This window comes from Onychostoma macrolepis, chromosome 21 (genome assembly GCF_012432095.1).
Source record: "Onychostoma macrolepis isolate SWU-2019 chromosome 21, ASM1243209v1, whole genome shotgun sequence".
In the NCBI taxonomy this organism is placed as follows: domain Eukaryota; kingdom Metazoa; phylum Chordata; class Actinopteri; order Cypriniformes; family Cyprinidae; genus Onychostoma; species Onychostoma macrolepis.
Window position 1 is genome coordinate 26,712,479 of NC_081175.1, and position 22,241 is coordinate 26,734,719.

The 22,241-nt window shown below is 36.3% G+C and overlaps 1 protein-coding gene across 1 annotated transcript; it reads right to left on the reverse strand.

Annotated features, from left to right (window-relative positions):
* Positions 1-712: 712 nt before the first annotated feature.
* Positions 713-22,118, reverse strand: nup188 (nucleoporin 188). The gene is made up of 44 exons (XM_058758848.1): positions 22,047-22,118; positions 21,271-21,325; positions 20,969-21,042; positions 19,953-20,037; positions 19,610-19,690; positions 19,247-19,291; positions 19,070-19,162; positions 18,863-18,982; positions 18,574-18,785; positions 18,372-18,486; positions 17,571-17,771; positions 17,380-17,469; positions 17,196-17,261; positions 16,965-17,084; positions 16,720-16,846; positions 16,435-16,608; positions 15,391-15,517; positions 15,220-15,307; positions 15,064-15,140; positions 14,837-14,951; positions 13,971-14,091; positions 13,805-13,871; positions 13,592-13,717; positions 13,374-13,507; positions 13,120-13,226; positions 11,722-11,928; positions 11,457-11,626; positions 10,313-10,382; positions 10,139-10,206; positions 9,783-9,978; positions 9,626-9,703; positions 9,357-9,442; positions 8,609-8,754; positions 8,344-8,513; positions 7,457-7,657; positions 6,680-6,772; positions 6,179-6,331; positions 5,498-5,635; positions 4,456-4,530; positions 4,167-4,373; positions 3,958-4,089; positions 3,828-3,880; positions 3,613-3,742; positions 713-1,432 (listed from the first exon to the last, which is right to left on the reverse strand). The coding sequence occupies exons 1-44, from the start codon at positions 22,070-22,072 to the stop codon at positions 1,253-1,255; spliced, it is 5,199 nt and encodes a 1,732-aa protein (XP_058614831.1). The 5' UTR covers positions 22,073-22,118; the 3' UTR covers positions 713-1,252.
* Positions 22,119-22,241: the final 123 nt, after the last annotated feature.

Sequence of the window (22,241 nt, forward strand, 5' to 3'; positions counted from 1 at the left end):
TAATCAGCATTAGATTTTATACAACTACTCAACCTTTACAGCAAGACTTAAGACTTTAGTCAGATTTTAACTTATATTTGCTATATATTTAGAGTGGCGAAACTTTAAAAATCTTATTTTAGGAAGGTTTCTTATTCATTCAATTAATTTACATACGATTTAAGTTTTTTAGTAGTAAGCCTATTAAATTTGTCTATGAAAACATTTTTATTGGACATTTTAATGGAATAAACACATCAAAGCTGAAAGTGAATGATGCATTTCTACAATGATATCCATAATCTCACACAGCACTTATTACTGTGTAATAGACACATTTAACCAAAACGATTAAATGTTGTCATGCATGAACGAAACATGCAACATGAATATAAAATACGAATTACAATTTTTAAACAATTAGGTTTGTATACATTTATAAATTTACTATTACTTGTGCATGTTTGTTTTGTAAAGCATTTACTATATACATTTCAAAATATTAAAATGTATTTGCAGACGTTAATGTAGAATGTCAGAACATAATGTAGATTAAAGTTTTGTTTGTTAGCTATATAATTAATACTAATGCATTACTTTAAGCGCAGAACCTTAGCATTTATTTTTCAGCACATTTAAAATATAATTTTAGTGCCATTGACATTAATATTTCATAGATTGACTACAAAAATAAACAAAATAAGGTTTTATGCATTAAAAAATGTTTTCCAACAACTAATATAAAAATGTAAATGTCACAAAAAATAAAAATTCCAAATCTAGAAATGAAATGTTACAAATATTTCATTATTTTCCAGCACAAATGTTAGTGTCCATTCAAAAAGTCGGGCCGTGTTAAGCTTTACTCCCTTTCAGTTTATTATGGTTATAAGTCAAAATATATGGCAACTGAGACATAGAAAGGTTTCATACAAAACAGCTATAGCATACAATCATGACAAACATCTGTAACATGTTTTAATTATGTACATGTAACTACAAAAACATTTAAATGTATTTTGACAGTTTTTATTAGCTGCTGTAGGACCGTCTGTATTTTTGAGAAAAAAAAAAAAAGGTAACTGCTTTTAAATAGAAAAGGCCCTGTGTGCGGTCCAGGTCCCGTGATGAGCTTTGGCACCAAACGGGCTCACCGAAGTCGAAGCCAGAATCACTGAAACGGATTCATTGTGCTGGAGTTTCCCTTTGACTGCGATTCAGATCTCTGAATCAGCGTTTAATACGGAGCTCTGATCAGAGCGGGATTGTGCGTCTAGCGCTGGACGTGCCGGACGAAGGCTTGGACCAGCTGGATGAAGGGCTCCTGGCCCTCCGGCGTGGCCTTGGATCCTGGTGTAGGTGGTTTGGTTTGCGGTGAGGGAAGCAGCCCGCTGGCTGGGGAGGAAGGGGAACCACGCCGGAAAAAACGGAATAATGTCGACAACAATGTACTCTGAAAGAAAACATGAAAATATTTGGGTGAATCTCAAGCAAATAGGTCAAAAACCAGTTAAGGTCATATTTCACCCCAAAATCAAAAGATATAAAAATCTAATTTTGTATATATCATGGTGGCATTTATTGGCCTACTGCTCATAACCAGAAAAAATAAATAAGAGGGGGAAAAAATACTGTCCACATAGGATAATTATGGTTTTGCAGTAATAAAAACAACTCACAAAAAAAGTACATCAATCAGTTAATCAACCAATTAATAAAAATAATGGGAATCTGTGGAAAACTGTCCAGAGAGGATGATCATAGTCCTGAAGTAATTATAAAAATGTAAATAAAAATATAATAAATCTGGAATCTGGTAAAACAAACACTGTCCAGTATGAAAGAGGATTAGGGCCAAGCAATAATAAAAAAATAAAACCATCTCAAGATTAAAGTCGTAAAATTATGAGAAAAAAGTCGAGAATAAACACTCGTGTCATGTTGATTTGATCTCGTTGGACAGAGTTACTCAGCGTCTGCAGTGGGGTGGGTTGGGGAGTAGTGTATAATACGATCGATTGGGTTCGAGACCGTCTTTTGCCAAACTCGCTTTTCTTCCTTTTCTCATCACATAACACATCGGAAAAGTGGAAATCCGCTGCCTAACTAGTGTTTAATAATAATGTATTAATTAGGTAGGTTTAGTGTTACTACAGTAAATCCATTTTAAACATTCATTTGTGGATTGAAAAGTATTCTAACTGCATTGTTGTCACACAGTGTTTCTCCTATTTTCCGCGTCAGTGTTGTTGAGAATGGCAGCGCGGTTTCATCTGCCTTTAAACTAGTTTCAATCACTGTGACATCTGTGATTTATATAGGCTCTGCACTTGAACGCGTCTCACAGCGCTGTTTAGTGGTCGCCTGATTGAGACCTGCGAGTAAACTCATTTGTTCTGAGCTTGCTCTGCGCTTGTCTTTAGGCAGAGCTAATAATGATCTGTGCAGCGCGCTTCACATGAGTAGCGCTCTTCCACTTTCGGTGCGCTAAAGAAATGACAGCGCTTATGAGTTATCAAATTGTTGTCACTCACGCTTTCCTGATACATCTGGCCTAAAATTTAGTGCCGTCACCTCACCTTGTTAACATTGTGAAACTGCTTGATTTGTAAATTATGATTGGCAGGCCATATATAATAGCCTACATTTCAATAGACAAGCTGTAGGCCGTTTGAAATTCATCCACGGGACGGCCCGTGGCCGGACTTTGGACACCCCTGTCATAGATGCTATTTACAGTGAAAATAGTTATATGTACTATTTACACTAATTGACAACAGCGGCATTTTAGATATGTGCTATTTACACTAACATTAAGTGAAAATAGCTATTTACGTTATGTAAAAGTAGCAGATCTTTGCAATAAGTGTAAATAGTAATTAGATGCTATTTATACTTATAAATAGTGGCAGATACTATTTGCACCTCAGTATTGTTGTACATTAACAGGATGCAATAATAACATTGATTTTAATAAAAATTATTTTATTTATTGAAATTATTAAATTAATACATCATTATTAAAAACTCATTAAGCAATTGATTTCCACTTTTCCGATGTGTTATGTGATGAGAAAAGGAAGAAAAGCGAGTTTGGCAAAAGACGGTCTCGAACCCAATCGATCGTATTATACACTACTCCCCAACCCACCCCACTGCAGACGCTGAGTAACTCTGTCCAACGAGATCAAATCAACATGACACGAGTGTTTATTCTCAACTTTTTTCTTGTAATTTAACGACTTTAATCTCGAGATGGTTTTATTTTTTATTATTGCTTGGCCCTAATCCTCTTCCGTAGTCCAGACAGGATGATTATAGTCTTACAGTAATAAAAAAAAGAAAAAGAAAATTTTTTTAGATAATTAAACAAAAAAAAATCAGACAATAAATTAAAAATAAAATATTAAAATAAAAGGAATCTGTGGAAAAAAAAAAACACTGCAGACAGGATGATTTAGGTCTTACAGTAATGAAAATTTAAAATATTTTAAAAACTTAAATATGTAGATAATTAAACAGATAAGTAAAAACAGAAACAAATTGATTTTGAGGTCAAATAATTTCATGATCGGCAATAAAGTTGATTTAATGAAATAATTGAATATAACTTAAGCCCAATTAAGGACTCACCAGCTCTGAGCTGAGCTCCTGTTTGAGTCTCTGTTTGTCTCTGGGCACAACTGAAGGATCCTTCAGACAGCGAACAGCCTGAGAGATCAACACATAGAAGCAGTTCTCCATCGAAAACATCAGCAAAGACCTGAAATCACAGAGAAAGAGCATGAGACGACATCGAGATCAAACCTACACCGCACAGTAAACACCACAGGAGCGTTTCTGCTCACTTCAGTGCTTGAGTGTCCTCAGAGACCACGAGCGGCTCCTTCCTCTTGTCAATCTACAAACACAACGACACAATCAGCACAGAAACAAACAACATTCATTACACGAGAAGATCTGAAAGCGTTGCACTACCTCTCCCAGCATGCTCAGCGCCACATTAATGGTGGCCATGAGAGTCCCAAACGACGGAGCCACATCAGAGTCAAAAGCAGGAGTAGTGAAACTCAACACAAACAGCGTCCTGTACTCTGCAAGGTCCATAGACTAAACACACAGAGAGAAACGTGTGATTTAACGCTCCAGCCGTGAATGGCGAGTGTTTATATTGTGTGGATGTGTACCTGGTCCAGCAGTATCTGACAGCAGTCCGGTGTGAAGTGCTGTAACGTGGCCAGGGTTTTGCTGAGGATCTTTAACAGACTGCACTGAACCGCCTGCAGCGCTTTAGACTCCGCCTCCTCTCTCTCACCCTCCCTCTGCTCTTTGGAGGCGGGCTGTACGGCACGCTGGGGGTGTGGCCCCGGTGGAAGCCCCTCCCCATTCTTGGCCTGCGCAAACAGACTCATATAATAAATCAACCACATACAGCACTGACAAACTAACGATGCGTCAGAGCGTCACGTCTCATACCTGCAGGTAATGATGCAGCATTTTCTTGCTGTGCAGGAGGTATGTACACGTCTGACACAGATAACACAGATTCACCTGAAACACACAAACATCAACTCCTGAACCCTTTAGACAAACTCTCAGGGGAGACTTCAAGTAATGCGTTAACTTGATTAATTATGCAAAAATGCGATTAAAATATTTTAACGCAGTTAATGCACTGGCCCCGCCCTCAGACCTGTACATCATCTTACATTTCATACAGTTGACTGTTGACAAATATTATACAGGGCAACAACTCCATAAGTGCAGTTATGCCCTAAAATTAAAGATATTGGGGCAAAAATGCTCCTGTGTGAGTTTTGGTCTTGTATTTATATCACATGATGAGCGATATCACACGAGCAGCGAGAGCAATCACACAAGTGCTGTTTTCGTCCTGAGTATAATGAGTGCCAATGTGATTTTGTACAACAGTTCAGTAAATAAGAAGTTACTGTGTTAAAGCAGAACTGCTGTGCGTCTCCGAGCTACACAGCGGTGTTTAGTTTCTGAATGAATCCATGTTTTGAACGAATCGTTTGAACCAATGATTCAAAGGCCCATTCATAAAGTGAGCTGTTTACTGAATTCCTGAATGAATCAGCCATTTGAAGGAATCGAATGAAAGACTCAAAGACATTTACCGCCACCTGCTGGCAGTTTTAGTTTCTTGCATGAATGAAAAAAAAAAAAAAACTAGAGATGTTTCTCAAATGATCTTCTTTTATGTTTCATAGTTTATGTTAAGAAAAAAAGTAGCATTAAATAATCTTTTGGGATTATTTTCACAGCCAAATGTAATTTGCGATTAATTAGATTAATTTATAGACGTAATTAACTAGATTCAATATTTTAATTGACTGACAGCCCTAATGTTAAGTCAATATTCGAATGAATTCAATTGTTCATAGTTCATAGTATTTTATATATACACACTACAAGTTACAGTACAAATACTTGTCTTAAATTATTAACTTTTGAAATAATTTTCGAGGAAAGAAGCAGAAGTGCTGGAGTGTACCTGTACGTCTCTGAGCAGCTGTGGCAGGTGGAAGTGCCACTCTTTGCAGAAGTTGGAGAGCTGGAGCAGGAAACCCACCGTGTGATCGGCCTCATCCAGACACGCCAGAGACTGAACCGTCCTCACCGCGTTCAGACACTACAACACACAACATCCTCAGTGAGCAGTCGTACACTCACACCAGAACAGAACGGAAAAAACTGGAACAATGTCAACAACTTACTCAAAGAAAACAAAGAAAATGAGAAAGATGGATGGAAGGATATATAAGGTTATATTTGAATGTCAAGAAAACAAAAAACAACAACAACATAAAAATGTAGGTTATATCTTACCTCAAAATCAAAAGAATATATATTTTGCATATAAAATGAAGTCTATTTGTAGGAACTTTATCATTTTTTTTTTTTTAAGTATATTAAAAGTATTTAAATTATAGCACTTCTTGTAATGCTTTTAAATTATGCTCATAAAATCCACTGCAACCAGATAGGATTGTTACTATATTAAAAATTTAAATCACTATTGAATATGAGAGCTACAAAAAAAAAAGAAAAAAAAAAGTAAAATATATAGAAAAATAAAGTTCAGCTTGCTGAATTACAATGGAAATTTAGGAAACAAAAAGAAAAATACATTTCTATCTATATAATCAACATAAACATAGGCATAAAAACACACCTGCAGGATGCGCTCCTGGTGCACGCCAACAAAGTCGAGCGCTTCATTAACGAAGTTGTAACGGAGAGTTTTCAGCAGACTTTCCATCAGAGACAGACTCAGTCTGTACACACCCGGCCAGCTGGGGGCGTCCTGAGACTTCCGCACAAACGCCTGACACAGAGAGAGAGAGAGAGAGAAAGAGATAACAGCTGCGGTCATACAGGGTTGTGGCTAGAAGGGATACATCTAAAACCGGAAGCTAACAATAAATTTAATTTTCTACCTATTAGATTGTGTTTTATTAACAGCTACACCTACCCCGACTCTAAACCCACCCCTTGCAATAATGCAAAAACAGTAATTATTGTTGTACAGTGTGACATTGATGTGCGCATGCCCAGTAGATGAATCTGTATACCATCTAGCCTTAACCATCATACAGAGCTGCTCAGGAAAGAAGAAGAAAAAAAGGGGGGGAAAAAAAGGTAAAATTAGGATGTTGCAGTTGTAAGGCAGTACCTGCGTGGCTCCATTAGCTGGACCCTCATACACGCTGAGGAGAGGAAGACAGATGCTCTGAATCACTCCAGCACCTGCCACTGCTGCTGCCCCCTACAGGAACATGTCAAACACATTCATTTTAACCAATCAGTTTGTTCATATATCAAGAAGTTTATTTCATTTTTGAGTCATCACTTGATGCTCTCTAAAGTCCTAGTGTGTGGTACTCGTTCATTTTTGGCATGAAATACATATTTAATGTTGTTTATGATTTGAACGTTACCCATATTGCAGTCATATCCCTTCAAGTTTCACATACACTTTGCATTAAAATCAGCAGTTCATTACCTTTTTGACTCGATTCATATGGATTCGTTTAGCGAGGCCTTTATGATCTGCTAAGTTTTGGCTACCTGGACTTTCAATGAAGGGACAGAAACCTCCCAGGTTTCATAAAAATATTTTCATTTGTGTTTTAACCAGTCTTATGGGTTTAGAAAGACACAAGGAAGAGTAAGTGATGACAATTTCCATATTTAGGTGAACTAGGCCTTTATGGATAAGAATTTGTAAAAAAATATTTTCTCTCACAGTTCAGTTACTACTTGAAAATTGAAAAAAAAAAAAAGAAGTATATTCATAAAATATATAACAAAATCCATCTAGTTTTGATCAATTTACATGACTCTTCCATGTCTAGAAATCACACTTTTATAATTAAGCTACCTTCCATATTCAAGATTTCTATATCCTGGTGAATATTGTAGGCTTTTGTTCCTCTTTTGCGGTGTATACCTGCGGTGTTCTTGCGAGTGTGAGCAGCAGATGAAGCGCTGCCTCTGTGAAGTAAAGGTTCTGCTTGGAGCGCAGACTGAGTTCTAGAGCGCTCAGAACTGACGGCAGAACTGGCAGCTTCCTGACCACCTGCAGCCACTGCTCACCATCCTCATCAGCCCGACACAACTCTTTAGAGAGATGAAGAGCTAACACACACACCTGAGACACAGAGAGATATACTGATTATGATGGAATAACTGCATACTGTATATACTGCACAATATACTGCCTATAAAATGTATGTGAATAGCATGCATTATATACTCAAGACTTTAAATAGTAACATGTTATGAAAGCTCGTTTCCACCACAAAAAAAAAAAAAAAACTCTAAATGTACATTTTTGTTCCTTGTGTGATTTATCCAAAAATCCAAATTTTGGGATAAATACCTTTTTTTAGTTTTTTTCTTCTATGGGGCAAAAAAATATTGATATAAACTATTTATTCAAAGCGACTTACAAATGAGGAAAGTGGAAGCAATCAAAATCAACAGAAGAACAATGATATGCAAGTGCTATAACAAGTTTCAGTTAGCTTATAAAACGTAGCAAGATTTCGTTTTTTTGTTTTTCCTGAATTCTGAGTTTACTTCATGGAATTCTGACATTTCTTTTAATTCTGAGTTTACATCTCGCAATTTTTTTTTTCCGCCATAGAATTTAAAAAAAAAAGATAATTGCAACTCACCTCAATTCTGATCTCTGACAATTTGTAGTTTATATCTCACAATTCTGTCTTACCTCCGAATTCTGACTTTTTTTCTCTTAATTCTGGTCAAGTGCAGTACATCATGGGATTGCATATATACATTCTGTGTACATTATACATACAAACACACACTCACTGAGTCTTGCTGGTCTTTCTGGATGTGTGGGCTGTCTGTCTCCATGCTGTCCTCCTGAATGTCACCTCTCTGTATCATGTGACGTGTGCTGTCAATCAACGCCAGGGCCTCGTCCTGAACCATCTCACACACACACAACAGCAGCTGGGGAAGCTGGGTAATCTCTCCTCCTGAACCAGTAAATGTTAAACAATTATTAAAACAAAACAAACAATATGCACACAGTTGGTGGAATGTGTTTCCCCAAACAATCATGCAGACTGACCATTGAGTCCTTGTATCTGCAGGGCTAAGATGAGAGCTGACAGGAGTTTGGCTTTGGTTCGGTCCGTGAGCTGTTGTTCAGCATGTAGAACGCTTTCCAACATCAGAGACAGGGGCGGCAGTAGAGCTGGAGCGGATACCAACACACTGACACAAACCACATCAGCAATATTAGTTAACACGCTCTTTTGAAGAGTTTTATCATGACTTTTTAGTTAATTGTTTTTGTAGCTTGTCTTCAGTAAACATTTTTTAATGTTTAAAAACAACAAGAACACAACAAAAACACAATTAAAACGTGTGTGTAAAATAGCATGATACTAAAATAACATGGGTGTAAATGTGGCCATGTTTTAAATTTTTTGTATTTTCCCTTTTTATTTAAATTTTAGTTGCATTTCATAATTTTTTTGTGTTTTTGTCATTTTTATTATTTATTGTTTTTTGTCTATGTCAGTATAGTTCTTATTAATTTTTATTTCAGTTTTACTTTTAGTTATTTTAGTACATCAAGTTAAACTAAATGAAAATGATACATTGCTTTGGAAACTAGCTGTCATTAATTAATTTATGTTTTTTTTTTAATATTTCATTTCAGTTAATATTTATTTTAAGTAACAAAAATGTTACTTTTATGGTTTCAGTTTTAGTTTGCAATAATAACCTTGACTTTTCTATTCATTTCTATTTCAGAGATGTTTCTATTCATTTCACACGTGAAGCTGAGCCAATCATTTACAAAAACACACCTTTTCCACTGTTTGAGGAGGATAAGGAGCAGCGTGACCATCATGGATCCCAGACGCAGACAGAAAACAGACTGAGACATCAGCAGCTGAGAAAGAGAGAAAGATGGAAGTTTGAGGTTTTTGTACCAATGTATCATAAGTGTGTTTGTAACATAGCAAAAAAAAAAGTCAGGATTTAAAATAACTAATTATTCAAGCTTAATTTAAGAACAGTAAAGGCAATATGTAGATATATAGTCATGGGTGCCCATATGTATAAGGTAACTTACCGCTGCTTTGGTCCCTTCCAACACGTCCATGAAAAGCTTATGCCTGACAGTGTCATCCTTCAGATGCATCACCTCAGACTACAAACACACGAGACAGGTTATGATAAACACCAGCAGTATAACCGTGAGATGTGTGAAGTTAAGTGTAGCTGCTCACATGATTGGTGGACAGAATTAAGAGTGTCCTCCAGGCGGAGATGAGCATCTGAGACTCGGACAGAGAGCGCAGACCCTCCTCTTCACCGTCACACGCCACACACACCAGATCACGCACGTAATCCGACCAGAACTCATAGCGGCGCTTACTGCTGAAACTCTCCAGAGCCGCTTTCAGAGACGGATCCAACACACCACTAAGAGACACACACAGACAGACAACTGTGAATCTGTATTGGTGGTTTGCAAATAGAAAACAAAACACTTCTTTTCATTTTTACTTTTATTTTATCAATCTTGAAGCAGCTGTTAAGAGTATAAGCTGTATGGCTTCTTACACGCTTGTGTAGATCATACCTGACAACATAGTAGATCTCAAGGGCGATTATCTTCATCACAAAGGCACAAGACTCCAGAACACACGGCTACATAAAAAGAAACACAAAGAAACAATCAAACAAGAAATAAAATACTTTGGGAACATTTTTGTCTTCAAGTTATTACTATTTATGCACACAAACACACACATACTTCTGTGGACTCAGCTGGGGGAGGTAAGTTTCCAAATAAAGGAGTTGTTAGGTTCTCCCAGAATTTTTCTCTGTAACGATAAAAGATCACATGGTTAGTTTAATGCTTAATTACAACCAACCAAACGATATTGACTAACCTTGACTAACGTAAGTGGACATACATGCTACAAAAGTGTAGAATATGGCCCCTACGGCAGTGGTTCTCAACAATTTAATTGAATTAATAAAATTAATAACTTATTATTAATATTAAAAAAAAGAACTTAACTAAAATAATAAAAAATAAAATAACAGAAATTACATTATTATATTTCTATTTTCCCCATAAAAAAAAGTTATTAATTAAAAAAACCACATAGTTTTTTAAACTATTACAAAATGAACAGTAGTTAATTTAAAGGGATACTCCACCCTAAAATGAAAATTTTGTCGTTAATCACTTATCCCCATGTCGTTCCAAACCCGTAAAAGCTTCGTTCGTCGGAACACAATTTAAGATATTTTGGATGAAAACCGGGAGGCTTGTGACTGTCCCATTGACTGCCAAACAATTAACGCTGTCAAGGTCCAGAAAAGTATGAAAAACATCGTCAGAATACTCCATCTGCAATCAGTGGTTCAACCGTAACGTTACGAAGCTACGAGAATACTTTTTGTACGCAAAAAAAAAAAAAGACTTTATTCAACAATTCAGAGGAGACGAATTGCTCAATAAAGTCGTTCTTTTTTTTCTTTGTGTACAAAAAGTATTCCCGTAGCTTGGACTACTCTGACGATGTTTTTTATACTTTTCTGGGCCTTGACAGCGTTAATTGTTTGGCAGTCAATGGGACAGTCACAAGCCTCCCGGTTTTCATCCAAAATATCTTAAATTGTGTTCCGAAGACGAACAAAGCTTTTACGGGTTTGGAACGACATGGGGGTAAGTGATTAATAACAAAATTTTCATTTTGGGGTGGAGTAACCCTTTAATATATTAATATTAGCTTTTATAAAAATGCTTGAAAACAGCAGCGTCATCATAATTATGACAGAATTACTGGAAATTGCCTATATCAGGAAGCCTCAGAATACCATGTTGGACAACAGGGACCTTTGAGCAAAAAAGCACTGCCCAACTGCGTCATGTGTGAGAGACTCACTTGGTCCTGAGCACCGAGAGCGCGCTGTCCCGTCTGTCCTGCCAGAGTGCGTGGAGGAAGGCCAGTGCCGCCCTGTGCAGGAGTGGAGGACACCAGTACTTCCCCTGCTGCTTAGAGTCCAACAACTCCAACACCACTGACAAACAGCTCCACTCTCCCAGAGAAAACTCCTACACACAGAGAGAGACAAACCAGACAATCACACACTGCTCTGAATCATTCACCATTGCATACTAACTCTATGAGCATTTCTGTGACCTCTGACCTTTGCCCCATCGCTGCCGTCTTTGGTCTCCAGGTTGAGGAAGAGCTCAATGAGTCCAGGTTGTGTTTCCACAGCCACAGTGAGGAACTCCAGTATGGTGACTTTAATACGCATGTCTTCAGTTCTGCTCTGTAGTCGTGTCAGAAACGCATCTCTGATTGCAGCAGCATCACTGCCCAGACAAGCGTACACGGACATGGGAGCCACCTGAACATAGCACACACAATACACATTTCTTATATCATGGTGGGACTTCTACTGTTATTAAATTAGAATAACTATAACATAATTACCATAAAAATTGAATGACTATAAGACATCAACCAAGATATTTAATGACTGATACTGTTTATATTGAACAGTGAATGACAAAATAAATAAATAGTGTTATTTTAAGGTTATTTATATACTTTAGAATATTTATTAATATTTTGAATTAGCTTTTATTTTTATATTTTCAGTTTTTAATTTGTGTAAATTTAGTTCAAGTTTTAGTATTTTGTTGTGCTTTTGACATTTTTTATATTTCTATTTGTCTTTTATTTTTATTTATTTATTTTTGTTTTAGTAATGAATATATTGAACAGTGTGCGTATTAAATAAAATCAATGGTCAAACCCATTATTGGATTCATTCTACTATAAATTTATTCAAAATAGTTATTTTAGTATTATTTTTATACATTATAGTATTTATTAATATTTTAATTAGCTCTTATTTTTATACTTTGAGTTTTTAATTTAGCTTAAATTAGGTCTAAATTTTATTAAATTTGTTATGTGAAATAGTTTTTATATTTTTCAGCTTTTTTTTGCAGTGATTATATTGAACAGTTGGAGTATTAAAATCTATAGTCAAACCAACTACTTGTTTCCCTCTACTAAACAGTTAAACCAGTGTTACTTTTGTATGTGTGTGTGTGTGTACTGGTATATATGGTTTATGAGGACACAAGTGTGTATAATAACATGGGTACTACAACGTAAACATGGTTTATGAGGACACTTCCCTTGTCCCTGTAGAACAAAATGCTTAAAAAACATACAAAACAAACATACAAAAAAAATTGCCAGTAGTTTCCTGTAAGGGGTAGGTTTAGGTGTGTATGTATATATTTAATTTTTTTATATACAATTAAATTATTTCTTAATATTCTGAATTATTTTTTATTTTTAGTAATTTTATGTTCTTGTCATTTTTATTAGTTTTGATTATAATTTTTTTCTTCATCTAATATTTTTATTTCAAATTTATTCCAATTAACAAAAATGTTAACATTTTTAACAGTTTGAGTAAACAATAACACCACTCACTCCTTACATGTAAAACTACATTATTTAGTCACTTTATGAAGCTGTTTTCCACATGAAGACCACAACAACGTGTCAAGAACATTACCGTGGCGAGTCTCTTCAGCAGCTGTATAGCAAGTCGCGGCAGCGCTGGGTCGTGCTTGTGGTAAATATACTTTGCCAGCACAGCGATCAGGTTGTTGCCATGACCACCTGCAAGAAAAAAAAAACACTTGCATGATCACTAGATGTCAGGAACAGACAATCTATGGGAAAGGTTAAGTATTTATTATTGTAAAGCAATCCCTGACCTAACAGTCTAATATTTCACATCTACCATGTGCTGAAGTGTGTACTAACCGTGCTGTGTTAGCGCTTGCTCCAGAGGCGAGGCCGTATCAGACTGCGGTTTGAGTCGGATCACATTGTTGGTGACTGAGAACGCTAACTTCACAGTCTGGATCAGAACCTGACCAGGTCCCTCAGACCCACCACTGCAGACAAACACACAAACTCAAACCCACTGACTCATGTAAAGAGGATGAGACTGAATCCATATTAAAAGCTCAATCGCATACCTGCTGGGCTGTGCTGCGAGCACCATGTTGATAGTGTCCACTCCCACACCCATGATGTTGACCACTGCCTGTCCTGCCTCTGTGTTGGCCAGACTGTAGATACACAACGACTGCAGACTTGGAGCGCTGCAGAGGTCACACATCGAGAATGTGAGAACCAAATGAAGACCACATGAAATAAATGAAAATGAAATATCATCTGCATCCTCTTACCTGCCCTCTGACTCCCCCTCCTGACTCAGATTTAGAATAGCATGAACCAGCTCTAGAATCAAACAACCTGACAGAGAACAGTGAGTAGAGAAAGTGTTAAGCAAATACCAGTAAATTTAAGAGAAACTGAGAATTTCAGACAATAATGTTGTGCGAGTTTGCTCACCGATCCTCTCTCGCACTCCATAGGTGTTATAGCGCCATTTATGATATGTAGGCAGCATTTCTTTCAGAACCAGCAGCACACATGGGATGAGTCCTCTGCTCTGAGTACTGCCCAACTGACCCTGAAAACACACACACACACACACATTAAAATTACTTAATATCCACCAATGTAGTAAGGCTGAATGACTTGGTTGGAGAAAAAAATCAAATTGCAATTTAAAAAAATAATAATAAAAAAAAAAAACTCCAGGTTTGTTGTACTTATTTGTAGGGCTGCAAGATTTGGCCAAAAATGTTGTGATATTATATTATTATTATTATTCTTACTAAATGAAAAATATTACAGTTGTAACATTCTGTTATAAAATAAAAAATACAGAAAAAAAAAAGACTGATATAATAAAATGTATATTACATTAAATATTATGATTACTTTTTTCTATTGTATATTTAAATTACAAGAGATGATGTATTATTAAATAATTTATTAAATAATAATTATTATTATTACTATTTAGAGTATTAATTAAATAAATTACAATGATAATATTTATGGCTGTCTTTATTTTTTTTTTTTAATTAAACTGAGACACTAAAACATAAAATTGAGACTGAAAACGTAAACTGTGAACGTTGCTGCTCGTGTGTAAAACAGTACCACGCTTCACTCTGAAACATGCAGTCATATACTTACTTAATTGCAGCCTTTGCAAGAAATTTGATAATCACGCAAGCAACAATTTGGTTTCATTTCAATTGATCATGCAGCCTTACAATGTAGTCTGTGTAATGTAGTTATACGTGGTTAGCTAAAAACTTGGTCATTTTGACATGATTGGTCATAACAGCTGATAAATGCATTACCTTGACGAGTGTGGTCACTAGTCTTAAAAAGGCAATGGTCACACTGTACTCTCCTCTGGGCTGTTCGATCAATACCAGCAGGTTGCCATAGTTACCCGCCTTCATGCCCTCTGCACTGAAATAGACACACCCACACATCATTCTTCAGGTTTCTATGACTTTAACAGATGAATATGCTGCCGTTCTTGTTCACTAGTTCTGCATGTGTGTGTGTGTGTGTGTATCACCTGATGGTCTGTGCCATGTTAGTCAGAGGGGTGGAGGCGAAGGGAAGGAAGCCGGTGTGATGCAGACTGGACCAAACCTGTATCAGGAGGAAAGGCTGCTTAGTCCTACATCATCACTTCATATAAACCTGACTCAATATAACTGTGAACATTTACCTTCCCAGGCTGCCGAGCAGCCAGAGCGATAAGGCAGTTGACGCAGGAAGTGATCACATCTACTGGAGGGTTAATAACAGAGGTCAACCTATAACACAAATCACACACCGTCAGTTTCATTGATAATGCATTGTTCACTGTTTGGTCTTCATGTTCACATGTGCACTTCACCTCTGTAGCAGCATGTAGATCCGTGATGTGAGCGGCAGCAGACAGTCAGACACCGTCCAATCTGTGCTGATGATCTTATGAACCAGATCCAAGATGGGCTTCACTCGCTCACAGTGTGCCAACACATCTATTCGCCCGAGACAGATGTCAATAGCAGGTAAAAAGGCAGCAACATTTTAACAAAATGTAAACATCTTTAATTACATAGGGCTCTATGATTTCCACTATGTATCCAGTCATAAAAATTTACAGTATATGTAATGGCAAATTCTGGATAAATACAAAGTGGGGCTGTACACTTAATCAAATCTTGATATGGACTATTGACAATAAACCTCTGTTGTGTAGCACTTTGTTTGCTAAACAAATAAAAGCAATTGTTAAATTTTAATTTGATTACATTTTAAAAGATGAACTTTTAATGTTTTATATTCTTGAATCAAATGTCCAGTAAAATTAAAACAGCCAACACAGAATTTCTGAAAAAAAAAAAAAAACATTTCTTAAGGCCCCATTATTGTATTAATTTTATTAAATTATTAAAATGTTTCACAAATTAAATTAATTAACATTCTTTCTGATTATTAATTAAACCATTTAATTTAATAATTAAAACAGAATACATCATTTAAAAGGAAAACGGAATTTGAGAAAAATAAATCTTAAATTAAAACTCTAAAAATTTAAATTCTAAAAATTTGATTATAAATAAACTTGTTAAATTTGTACAAGTTTCATTATTTCAAATAATTAGACATGCTTTTTGATTACTAAAATTTAATTTAATCATTAAATTGGAATCCAGAGAGTTTAGGAGGAAAAAAATCAAACTTTTCATAAAGCCCTAAAAATTTCATTATAAATAAATAGTTAAATTTGTATAGATTTCATGATTTCAATTAATTAGACATGCTTTTTGATTACTAAAATTAAATTTAATACAGAATTCAGAAAAATTTAAATGCAAAAAAAAAATGTAAACAAGAAAAATGGAGGGGGGGGTTAATAGGGCCCATAATACATGTAAGTTTTGAGTGTTCGTACCTGCAGTAGAAACGACGTGCAGCAGCATCTCAATCTCACAGGTGAAGAGAGTCCATGAGCTATAGCTATAGTCCCAGCGCACCAGGAAACCCTGTTCACCCACAGACAGCTGCTTTCCTTCACACACCTGTCCAAAACATCCCTGAGGCATCCGCAGGTTGGTCTGACCCACCCCTGAACATACAGATAACACGAGAGAAAATGCCACAAAGACAAGTTTTCATACACAGATGCAATCAGGCAAAGAGACGTCAAGACACAGGAACATATGTTTTCAGCACTGACCCAGAGGGTAGAGGAGTTTAGGAGTCTGTCTCCTCCACAGAGTGCCGTCCTCTCTGGAGATCACATCGTTGGGTTTGTGCTTATAGGCCTCAGTGTAGAACGACATCTTATCTAAAAAGGTGTACACCTGAGAGACAGACCATGAAATGTCCACGAGTTCTAAGATATTGTGTATAAGTGTATACATATATATGTTAGAAAATATGTAATATGTAAGAGGGCCTTTTTAAACTTTTTAGTTTTACCTTCTTAGCTGTAGATTTGTCAGACAGCAGTGCAGTGAGCAGCTGTAGTAAAGGTCCAGTCTTATATGGAAACACACCCACTGCACTGTCCAGAATCACACCGAGACCCATGTTTGGCTTCTGTAGGGCACAACCAGAGGTCAAATGTCAAATCACAAACATTTCAGAGAAAACACAGGGAATCTACAAATGGTGGTGTTTTATTTAATGTGCATCAATTGTTTTGCTCACCGACTCCCAGAAAAGCTCAGCCAGACTCGGAGCAGCAAGAACTTCACATGCTGCATTGATCAGATGCTACAGACAGAATAATTAACAGACTTATCCAAGATGAATGCGTAATTTATTATTAATGAATATCAGTAACACGATATTAAGTTTTGATCTCTGTCTGTTGGTTTGTGTATTTTTGTACCTGTTGACTGCCGAGTGTCTCTTCTTCAAAAGAGGTGATGACAAAAGACAGGAGACCATATATACACATCCGCGCAGTGCTCGCTGTACACTAAAATGAGACAGAGACATGTGACAGTATGCATAAAGGTCCATGTCACCATTAGAGAAAGACTTTTTAATCTAAGCAGTTTGATAGAACACTGTTCTTACGTTATTTCCAGTGCTGCCGAATGCCTGCAGCATGTCGGTGAGGTACTGAAAGACTCCGAGCCGCAGCGTCGTGTGTCCTAGACGTCTGATCACAGAGCTCACTTCCTCTGGATGCAGTGTGTGTCGCAGCAGAACCCAGGCCAAGAGAACCGGCCCATGGTGTGAGATGTCACCAAATGTCAACAGCATCTGATCCACTTCCTGCACACACACAACAGTTGATAAACAAAAAAAGCAAATCCTCTACCTTTTAAGTAAAACAATTGTTCATCCATTCAGATTTTAGAGCCAGAATTATCCATTTAAAAAAAGTTAATTTCTAAATATGTAATTTCATTCTAAAGCTTGGGGTTAGCAAGATTTTTTGAAAACTTTTATTCAGCAAGGATGCATTAAGACTGATCAAAAGTAAAGACATTTGTAATATCACAAAAGATTTATATTTCAAATGAAAGCTGTTCTATTCATCAAAGAATCCTAAAAAAAAGTATCACAGTTTCCACAAAAATCTGAAGCGCCACAATTGTACTCAACATTCATAATGAGAAAAAAATATTTCTGGAGCAGCAAATCAGCATATTAGAATGATTTCTGAAGGATCATGTGACACTGAAGATGATGCTGAAAATTCAGCTTTGATCACAGAAATAAATTACATTTTAAATTCTATTCGAATAGAAAACAGTTATTTTAAATTGCAATAATATTTCACAATATTACTGTATTTCTGATCAAATGAATGCAGTCTTGGTGAGTATAAGAGAGTTCTTCAACATCTGTATGGTAGCGTATGCTCAATACCTTGCAAATATCCTGTTGGTCATAAAACTGATGCTGTTCTGTTCTGTCTTCTAGAGCACATTTATGCAGGAAGTCGACATCCATCCCCTCCACAAGAATCAAAGAACTGAAATAGCTGTTGAGAGGATGACAATTCAGATATTTTAAAACATTGTTTGTGGATGCACGAGAAGAAAGGGATCAGGTGACTGCATGTTCTGACCCAATGCGTTCAACCAGCACGTCCATGCTCTTGTCCACGAGGTGTCGATTGGTCTGCCGCTGTCCAAAGCCCTGCTCCTTAAACAGTCGTGTGAAGGTGGAAAGGTCATTGGGCGGCATCTCGAAGTATGCATAATACAGGAACAAGATCTCCAGCAGCAGGGCCTGTTCCTTCAGACACTGCACAAACCAGTGGGACACCTGCCTCTCCGTCTATACAGAGTTGAACAGATCCTGAGTCAAACTCTACAGGTGATGCTGCTTTAAACACAATCATATCATCTTCTCACCATCAGGTTCCCATGCGTCTCCCATGTTGGAGCTTCTGATTTGGACAGCGACTCAAACTGCTGCCTGTAGTTGGACACCAGATCTTTCTCCAGTTTGCCAACACAGTTGGAGTACTCTGCCTAAAAAGAAAAATTATGTATTAAATTCATTTGGTTTCTGGCTGTCTAATAGACAGCTGATAGTCTAATAGGTGATCTCTTATTTACCGTGTATGGATGTCTCTCATCCTGGAAGTACGTGAGGAGGTGGAGAACGCAGCGTAGAACGCACAGTCTCTCTTCATAGTAGTAATCTGCTATCTGTACAACCCAATTTCAACATGTGTCACATTTCAATATATTTTAGAGTCATTTTTAGTATTGAAGCAATATTTCGTTTCAAACCTTCAGCAGCAGAGCTTGACTCTGTCTCTCATCCTGCAGCACAGCCTGATGGGAACAAAAGGAGGATTATTTATTTATTCACACAACCTGGGGCCAGTTGCATAAACTTAACCTCTATGTTAAGATTGTGTCTTAATTACAAGTTTGACAAACTAGCAGTTAGCAAAGGGGTAATCGATCTTATTTTTGCATTTAACTTAGACTAATCTACAATTCCATGTAACTCAATTTAAAATATTATGGCCAGTCTCAAATTAAAAAATTAGATGACTAACTTTTAAGACTAGTCTTAACCTTTTATGCAACCGGCCCCTGGCTCTCGTCATGTTTGTGCACGCTTCAGCAGTACATGCGTGTACTCACCTTGAGTGTGTTTCGTGTGCCCCTGTAGTCCTCCTGAAGGTAACACTGAAGAATCTGCACGCTTTGCTGTTCATCCAAACCCTGACATGAAACACGCACACACACACACAAATATTTGTCCACTCCTGATGTCTTAATCCAGTTACTCTTATTTAGCCAGTATGTATAAATCAAATAAGAGAGAGTGCAATGTTTTCAAAAACCTAGAGAGACATCATCCTAGAAAGCATTTTGGGCAAAAACATGCATATGATAAACAAAATCAATTGCTGCACTTTAAGTTGTGGTCAAAGCAGGCAGCTCACTAGGTTTTAAAATACATACAACGTGCCCAGACACTCACCAGAAGTTTGCTCATCCTGAGTCCAAAGTCTTTGAGAGTTTGTGGTGTGTCTTTATCTGCTTTCAGCTTGTCTGCAGCCGATTTGCTGCACATAACATTTCATCATTTACTACATATTCAACAACAGCAAAAAGACAAATTTCATGAGGTATGTTTACAAACACTAATTTTAGTGTTATTTTACCATCACATATACTATTATAGTTTTTGTTCATTTTGAATTAATCATTTTAATTGTAGTTTAATTTAGTACTTCATCTTAAACTAAATGAGAAATGCTGCCTTGGCAAATAGCCAAAATATTTTTATGAAAATGTTTTTTATGGTTTTAGTTTACGATAATACCCTGACTAATTATCACCAATTCGAAAGAAATGAATCAGATTCCATATTCTGAAAAGTCTGTTTATGTAAACCTAAAATTTGCATATGTGACCCTGGACCACAAAACCAGTCTTAAGTCGCTGGGGTATATTTGTAGCAATAGCCAAAAATACATTGTATGGGTAAAAATTATAGATTTTTCTTTTATGCCAAAAATCATTAGTATATTAAGTAAAGATCATGTTCCATGAAGATATTTTGTAAATTTACTACTATAAATATATCAAAACGTCATTTTTGATTAGTAATATGCATTGCTAAGAATTAATCTGGGCAACTTTAAAGGCGATTTTCTCAATATTTCGATTTTTTTGCACCCTCAGATTTCAGATTTTCAAATAGTTGTATCTCAGCCAAATATTGTCCAATCCTAACAAGCTTATTTATTCAGCTTTCAGATGATGTATAAATCTCAATTTCGAAAAATTTACACTTAAGACTGGTTTTGTGGTCCAGGGTCACATATTTGTTTTCATGCACATTATATGTATTCTAAACAAAACTGGATGTGCTCAACAGGTATACCACAGAGTATGTATATCATTAAATAATATCTCCCTAGCTTAAAGCCAAACTCTTTGTGTTGAGGTTATTTATTTTTACACGTTTGTACATTTTTAATGTTGTGTTACCTGGGTGGTTTGTAGAAGGACAGACCCTGCAGCAGTCTCTCCGAGTCCCGATCCAATTCAGCCTCGATTTGGGCCTGCAGGATCACACAAGAAAATCACAGGTCACAAATGATGGGACAGGAACTCACCGAGATACATTGTAAAAGGATACCTCATCAAAGATCATAACATCAGTACAGTTTAAGAATAAAACAGCTTTATTAATAGTGTTTCTTCACAGAATTCTCTCAAATATCATTTTTTAAATCTGTGTACTTATGTTGTTATTAAATACATCAGAAATGATTGGTCTGAGTACTAACCGGTTCTCGAAGTGCAGATCTGCCCAGCAAGATAGTCCATAACTCTCGGCTGCTCCTAAATAAAAGTATTTAAATGTGCCATTATTATGCTTCCAGAACTGGTAATATAAAGCCAGTGTGTGTCATTATGGTGTTTACAAGTCCATCCAAACGCTACTTACATAGGTAGTTCACACATAACTTTATTTATTTATTTCTACATCAAATCATATTCATGAAATAAGCCATTCATTTTCAACTAAAAAAAAAAAAACGTTTTAGAACAGTTATAAATCGGGACAGCTCTTAACAGATCAATTGCTTATTTTATAAACTACATTATATTTATATACACACCATATATATCCTGTATTAATAAGTACCCTGTATAGATGTATAATAAGATACATATATACACAAACAATGAAACTCATTCATCACTTCAAACTCCTACAATTCGTTCTCACCAAGACATTCAAACAAGAGGAACATTTGCACAATTAATCAAGGTTAATGTGTTTATTTCGTATACTGTTTAAGAATTTGACGGTTGTTTAAAAGCTGTTATAAACTGTGCAAATTATCATTTGAATTGCAGTCGCGCGGGTCTGTCAGCCAGCACACGCGACCGACTCGTGCGGCCGTTAGATGTGAAATAAACAGCACGTCCAAGACATATCACCCACACATATTATGGCTAAATACCAGGTACAATAGATCTACACATTATCCGACTACAAATTTCGTTGTAGCTCTGTGTGAACAACCTTTGTAAGTTTCGCTTTCTTCCATTTTACCTGACACACATCTCCGAGTCCGCCATCTTCACCCGGATCACGTGACTACCACAAACTAGCGCTCTCCTATCACGTGACTTAATGAACTCCTATAATACATATATATTGATAAAATACTTATTTTAAATACATTTCTACATGTAAATTCGCAATATTAAAATGTTCTAATTAAAAAAAAAAAATCTTAACCAAAAT

Bases quoted from the DNA above. Each gene is read 5' to 3' on its own strand.
- nup188 (XM_058758848.1), bottom strand. From the start codon at position 22,072: ATGGCGGACTCGGAGATGTGTGTCAG. The intron at 21,043-21,270 runs GTTAGTACTCAG...GTGATCCTGCAG, and splicing joins GATCTGCACTTCGAGAACCG to GCCCAAATCGAGGCTGAATT. The intron at 9,443-9,625 runs GTAAGTTACCTT...TCTCTTTCTCAG, and splicing joins TGGAAGGGACCAAAGCAGCG to CTGCTGATGTCTCAGTCTGT.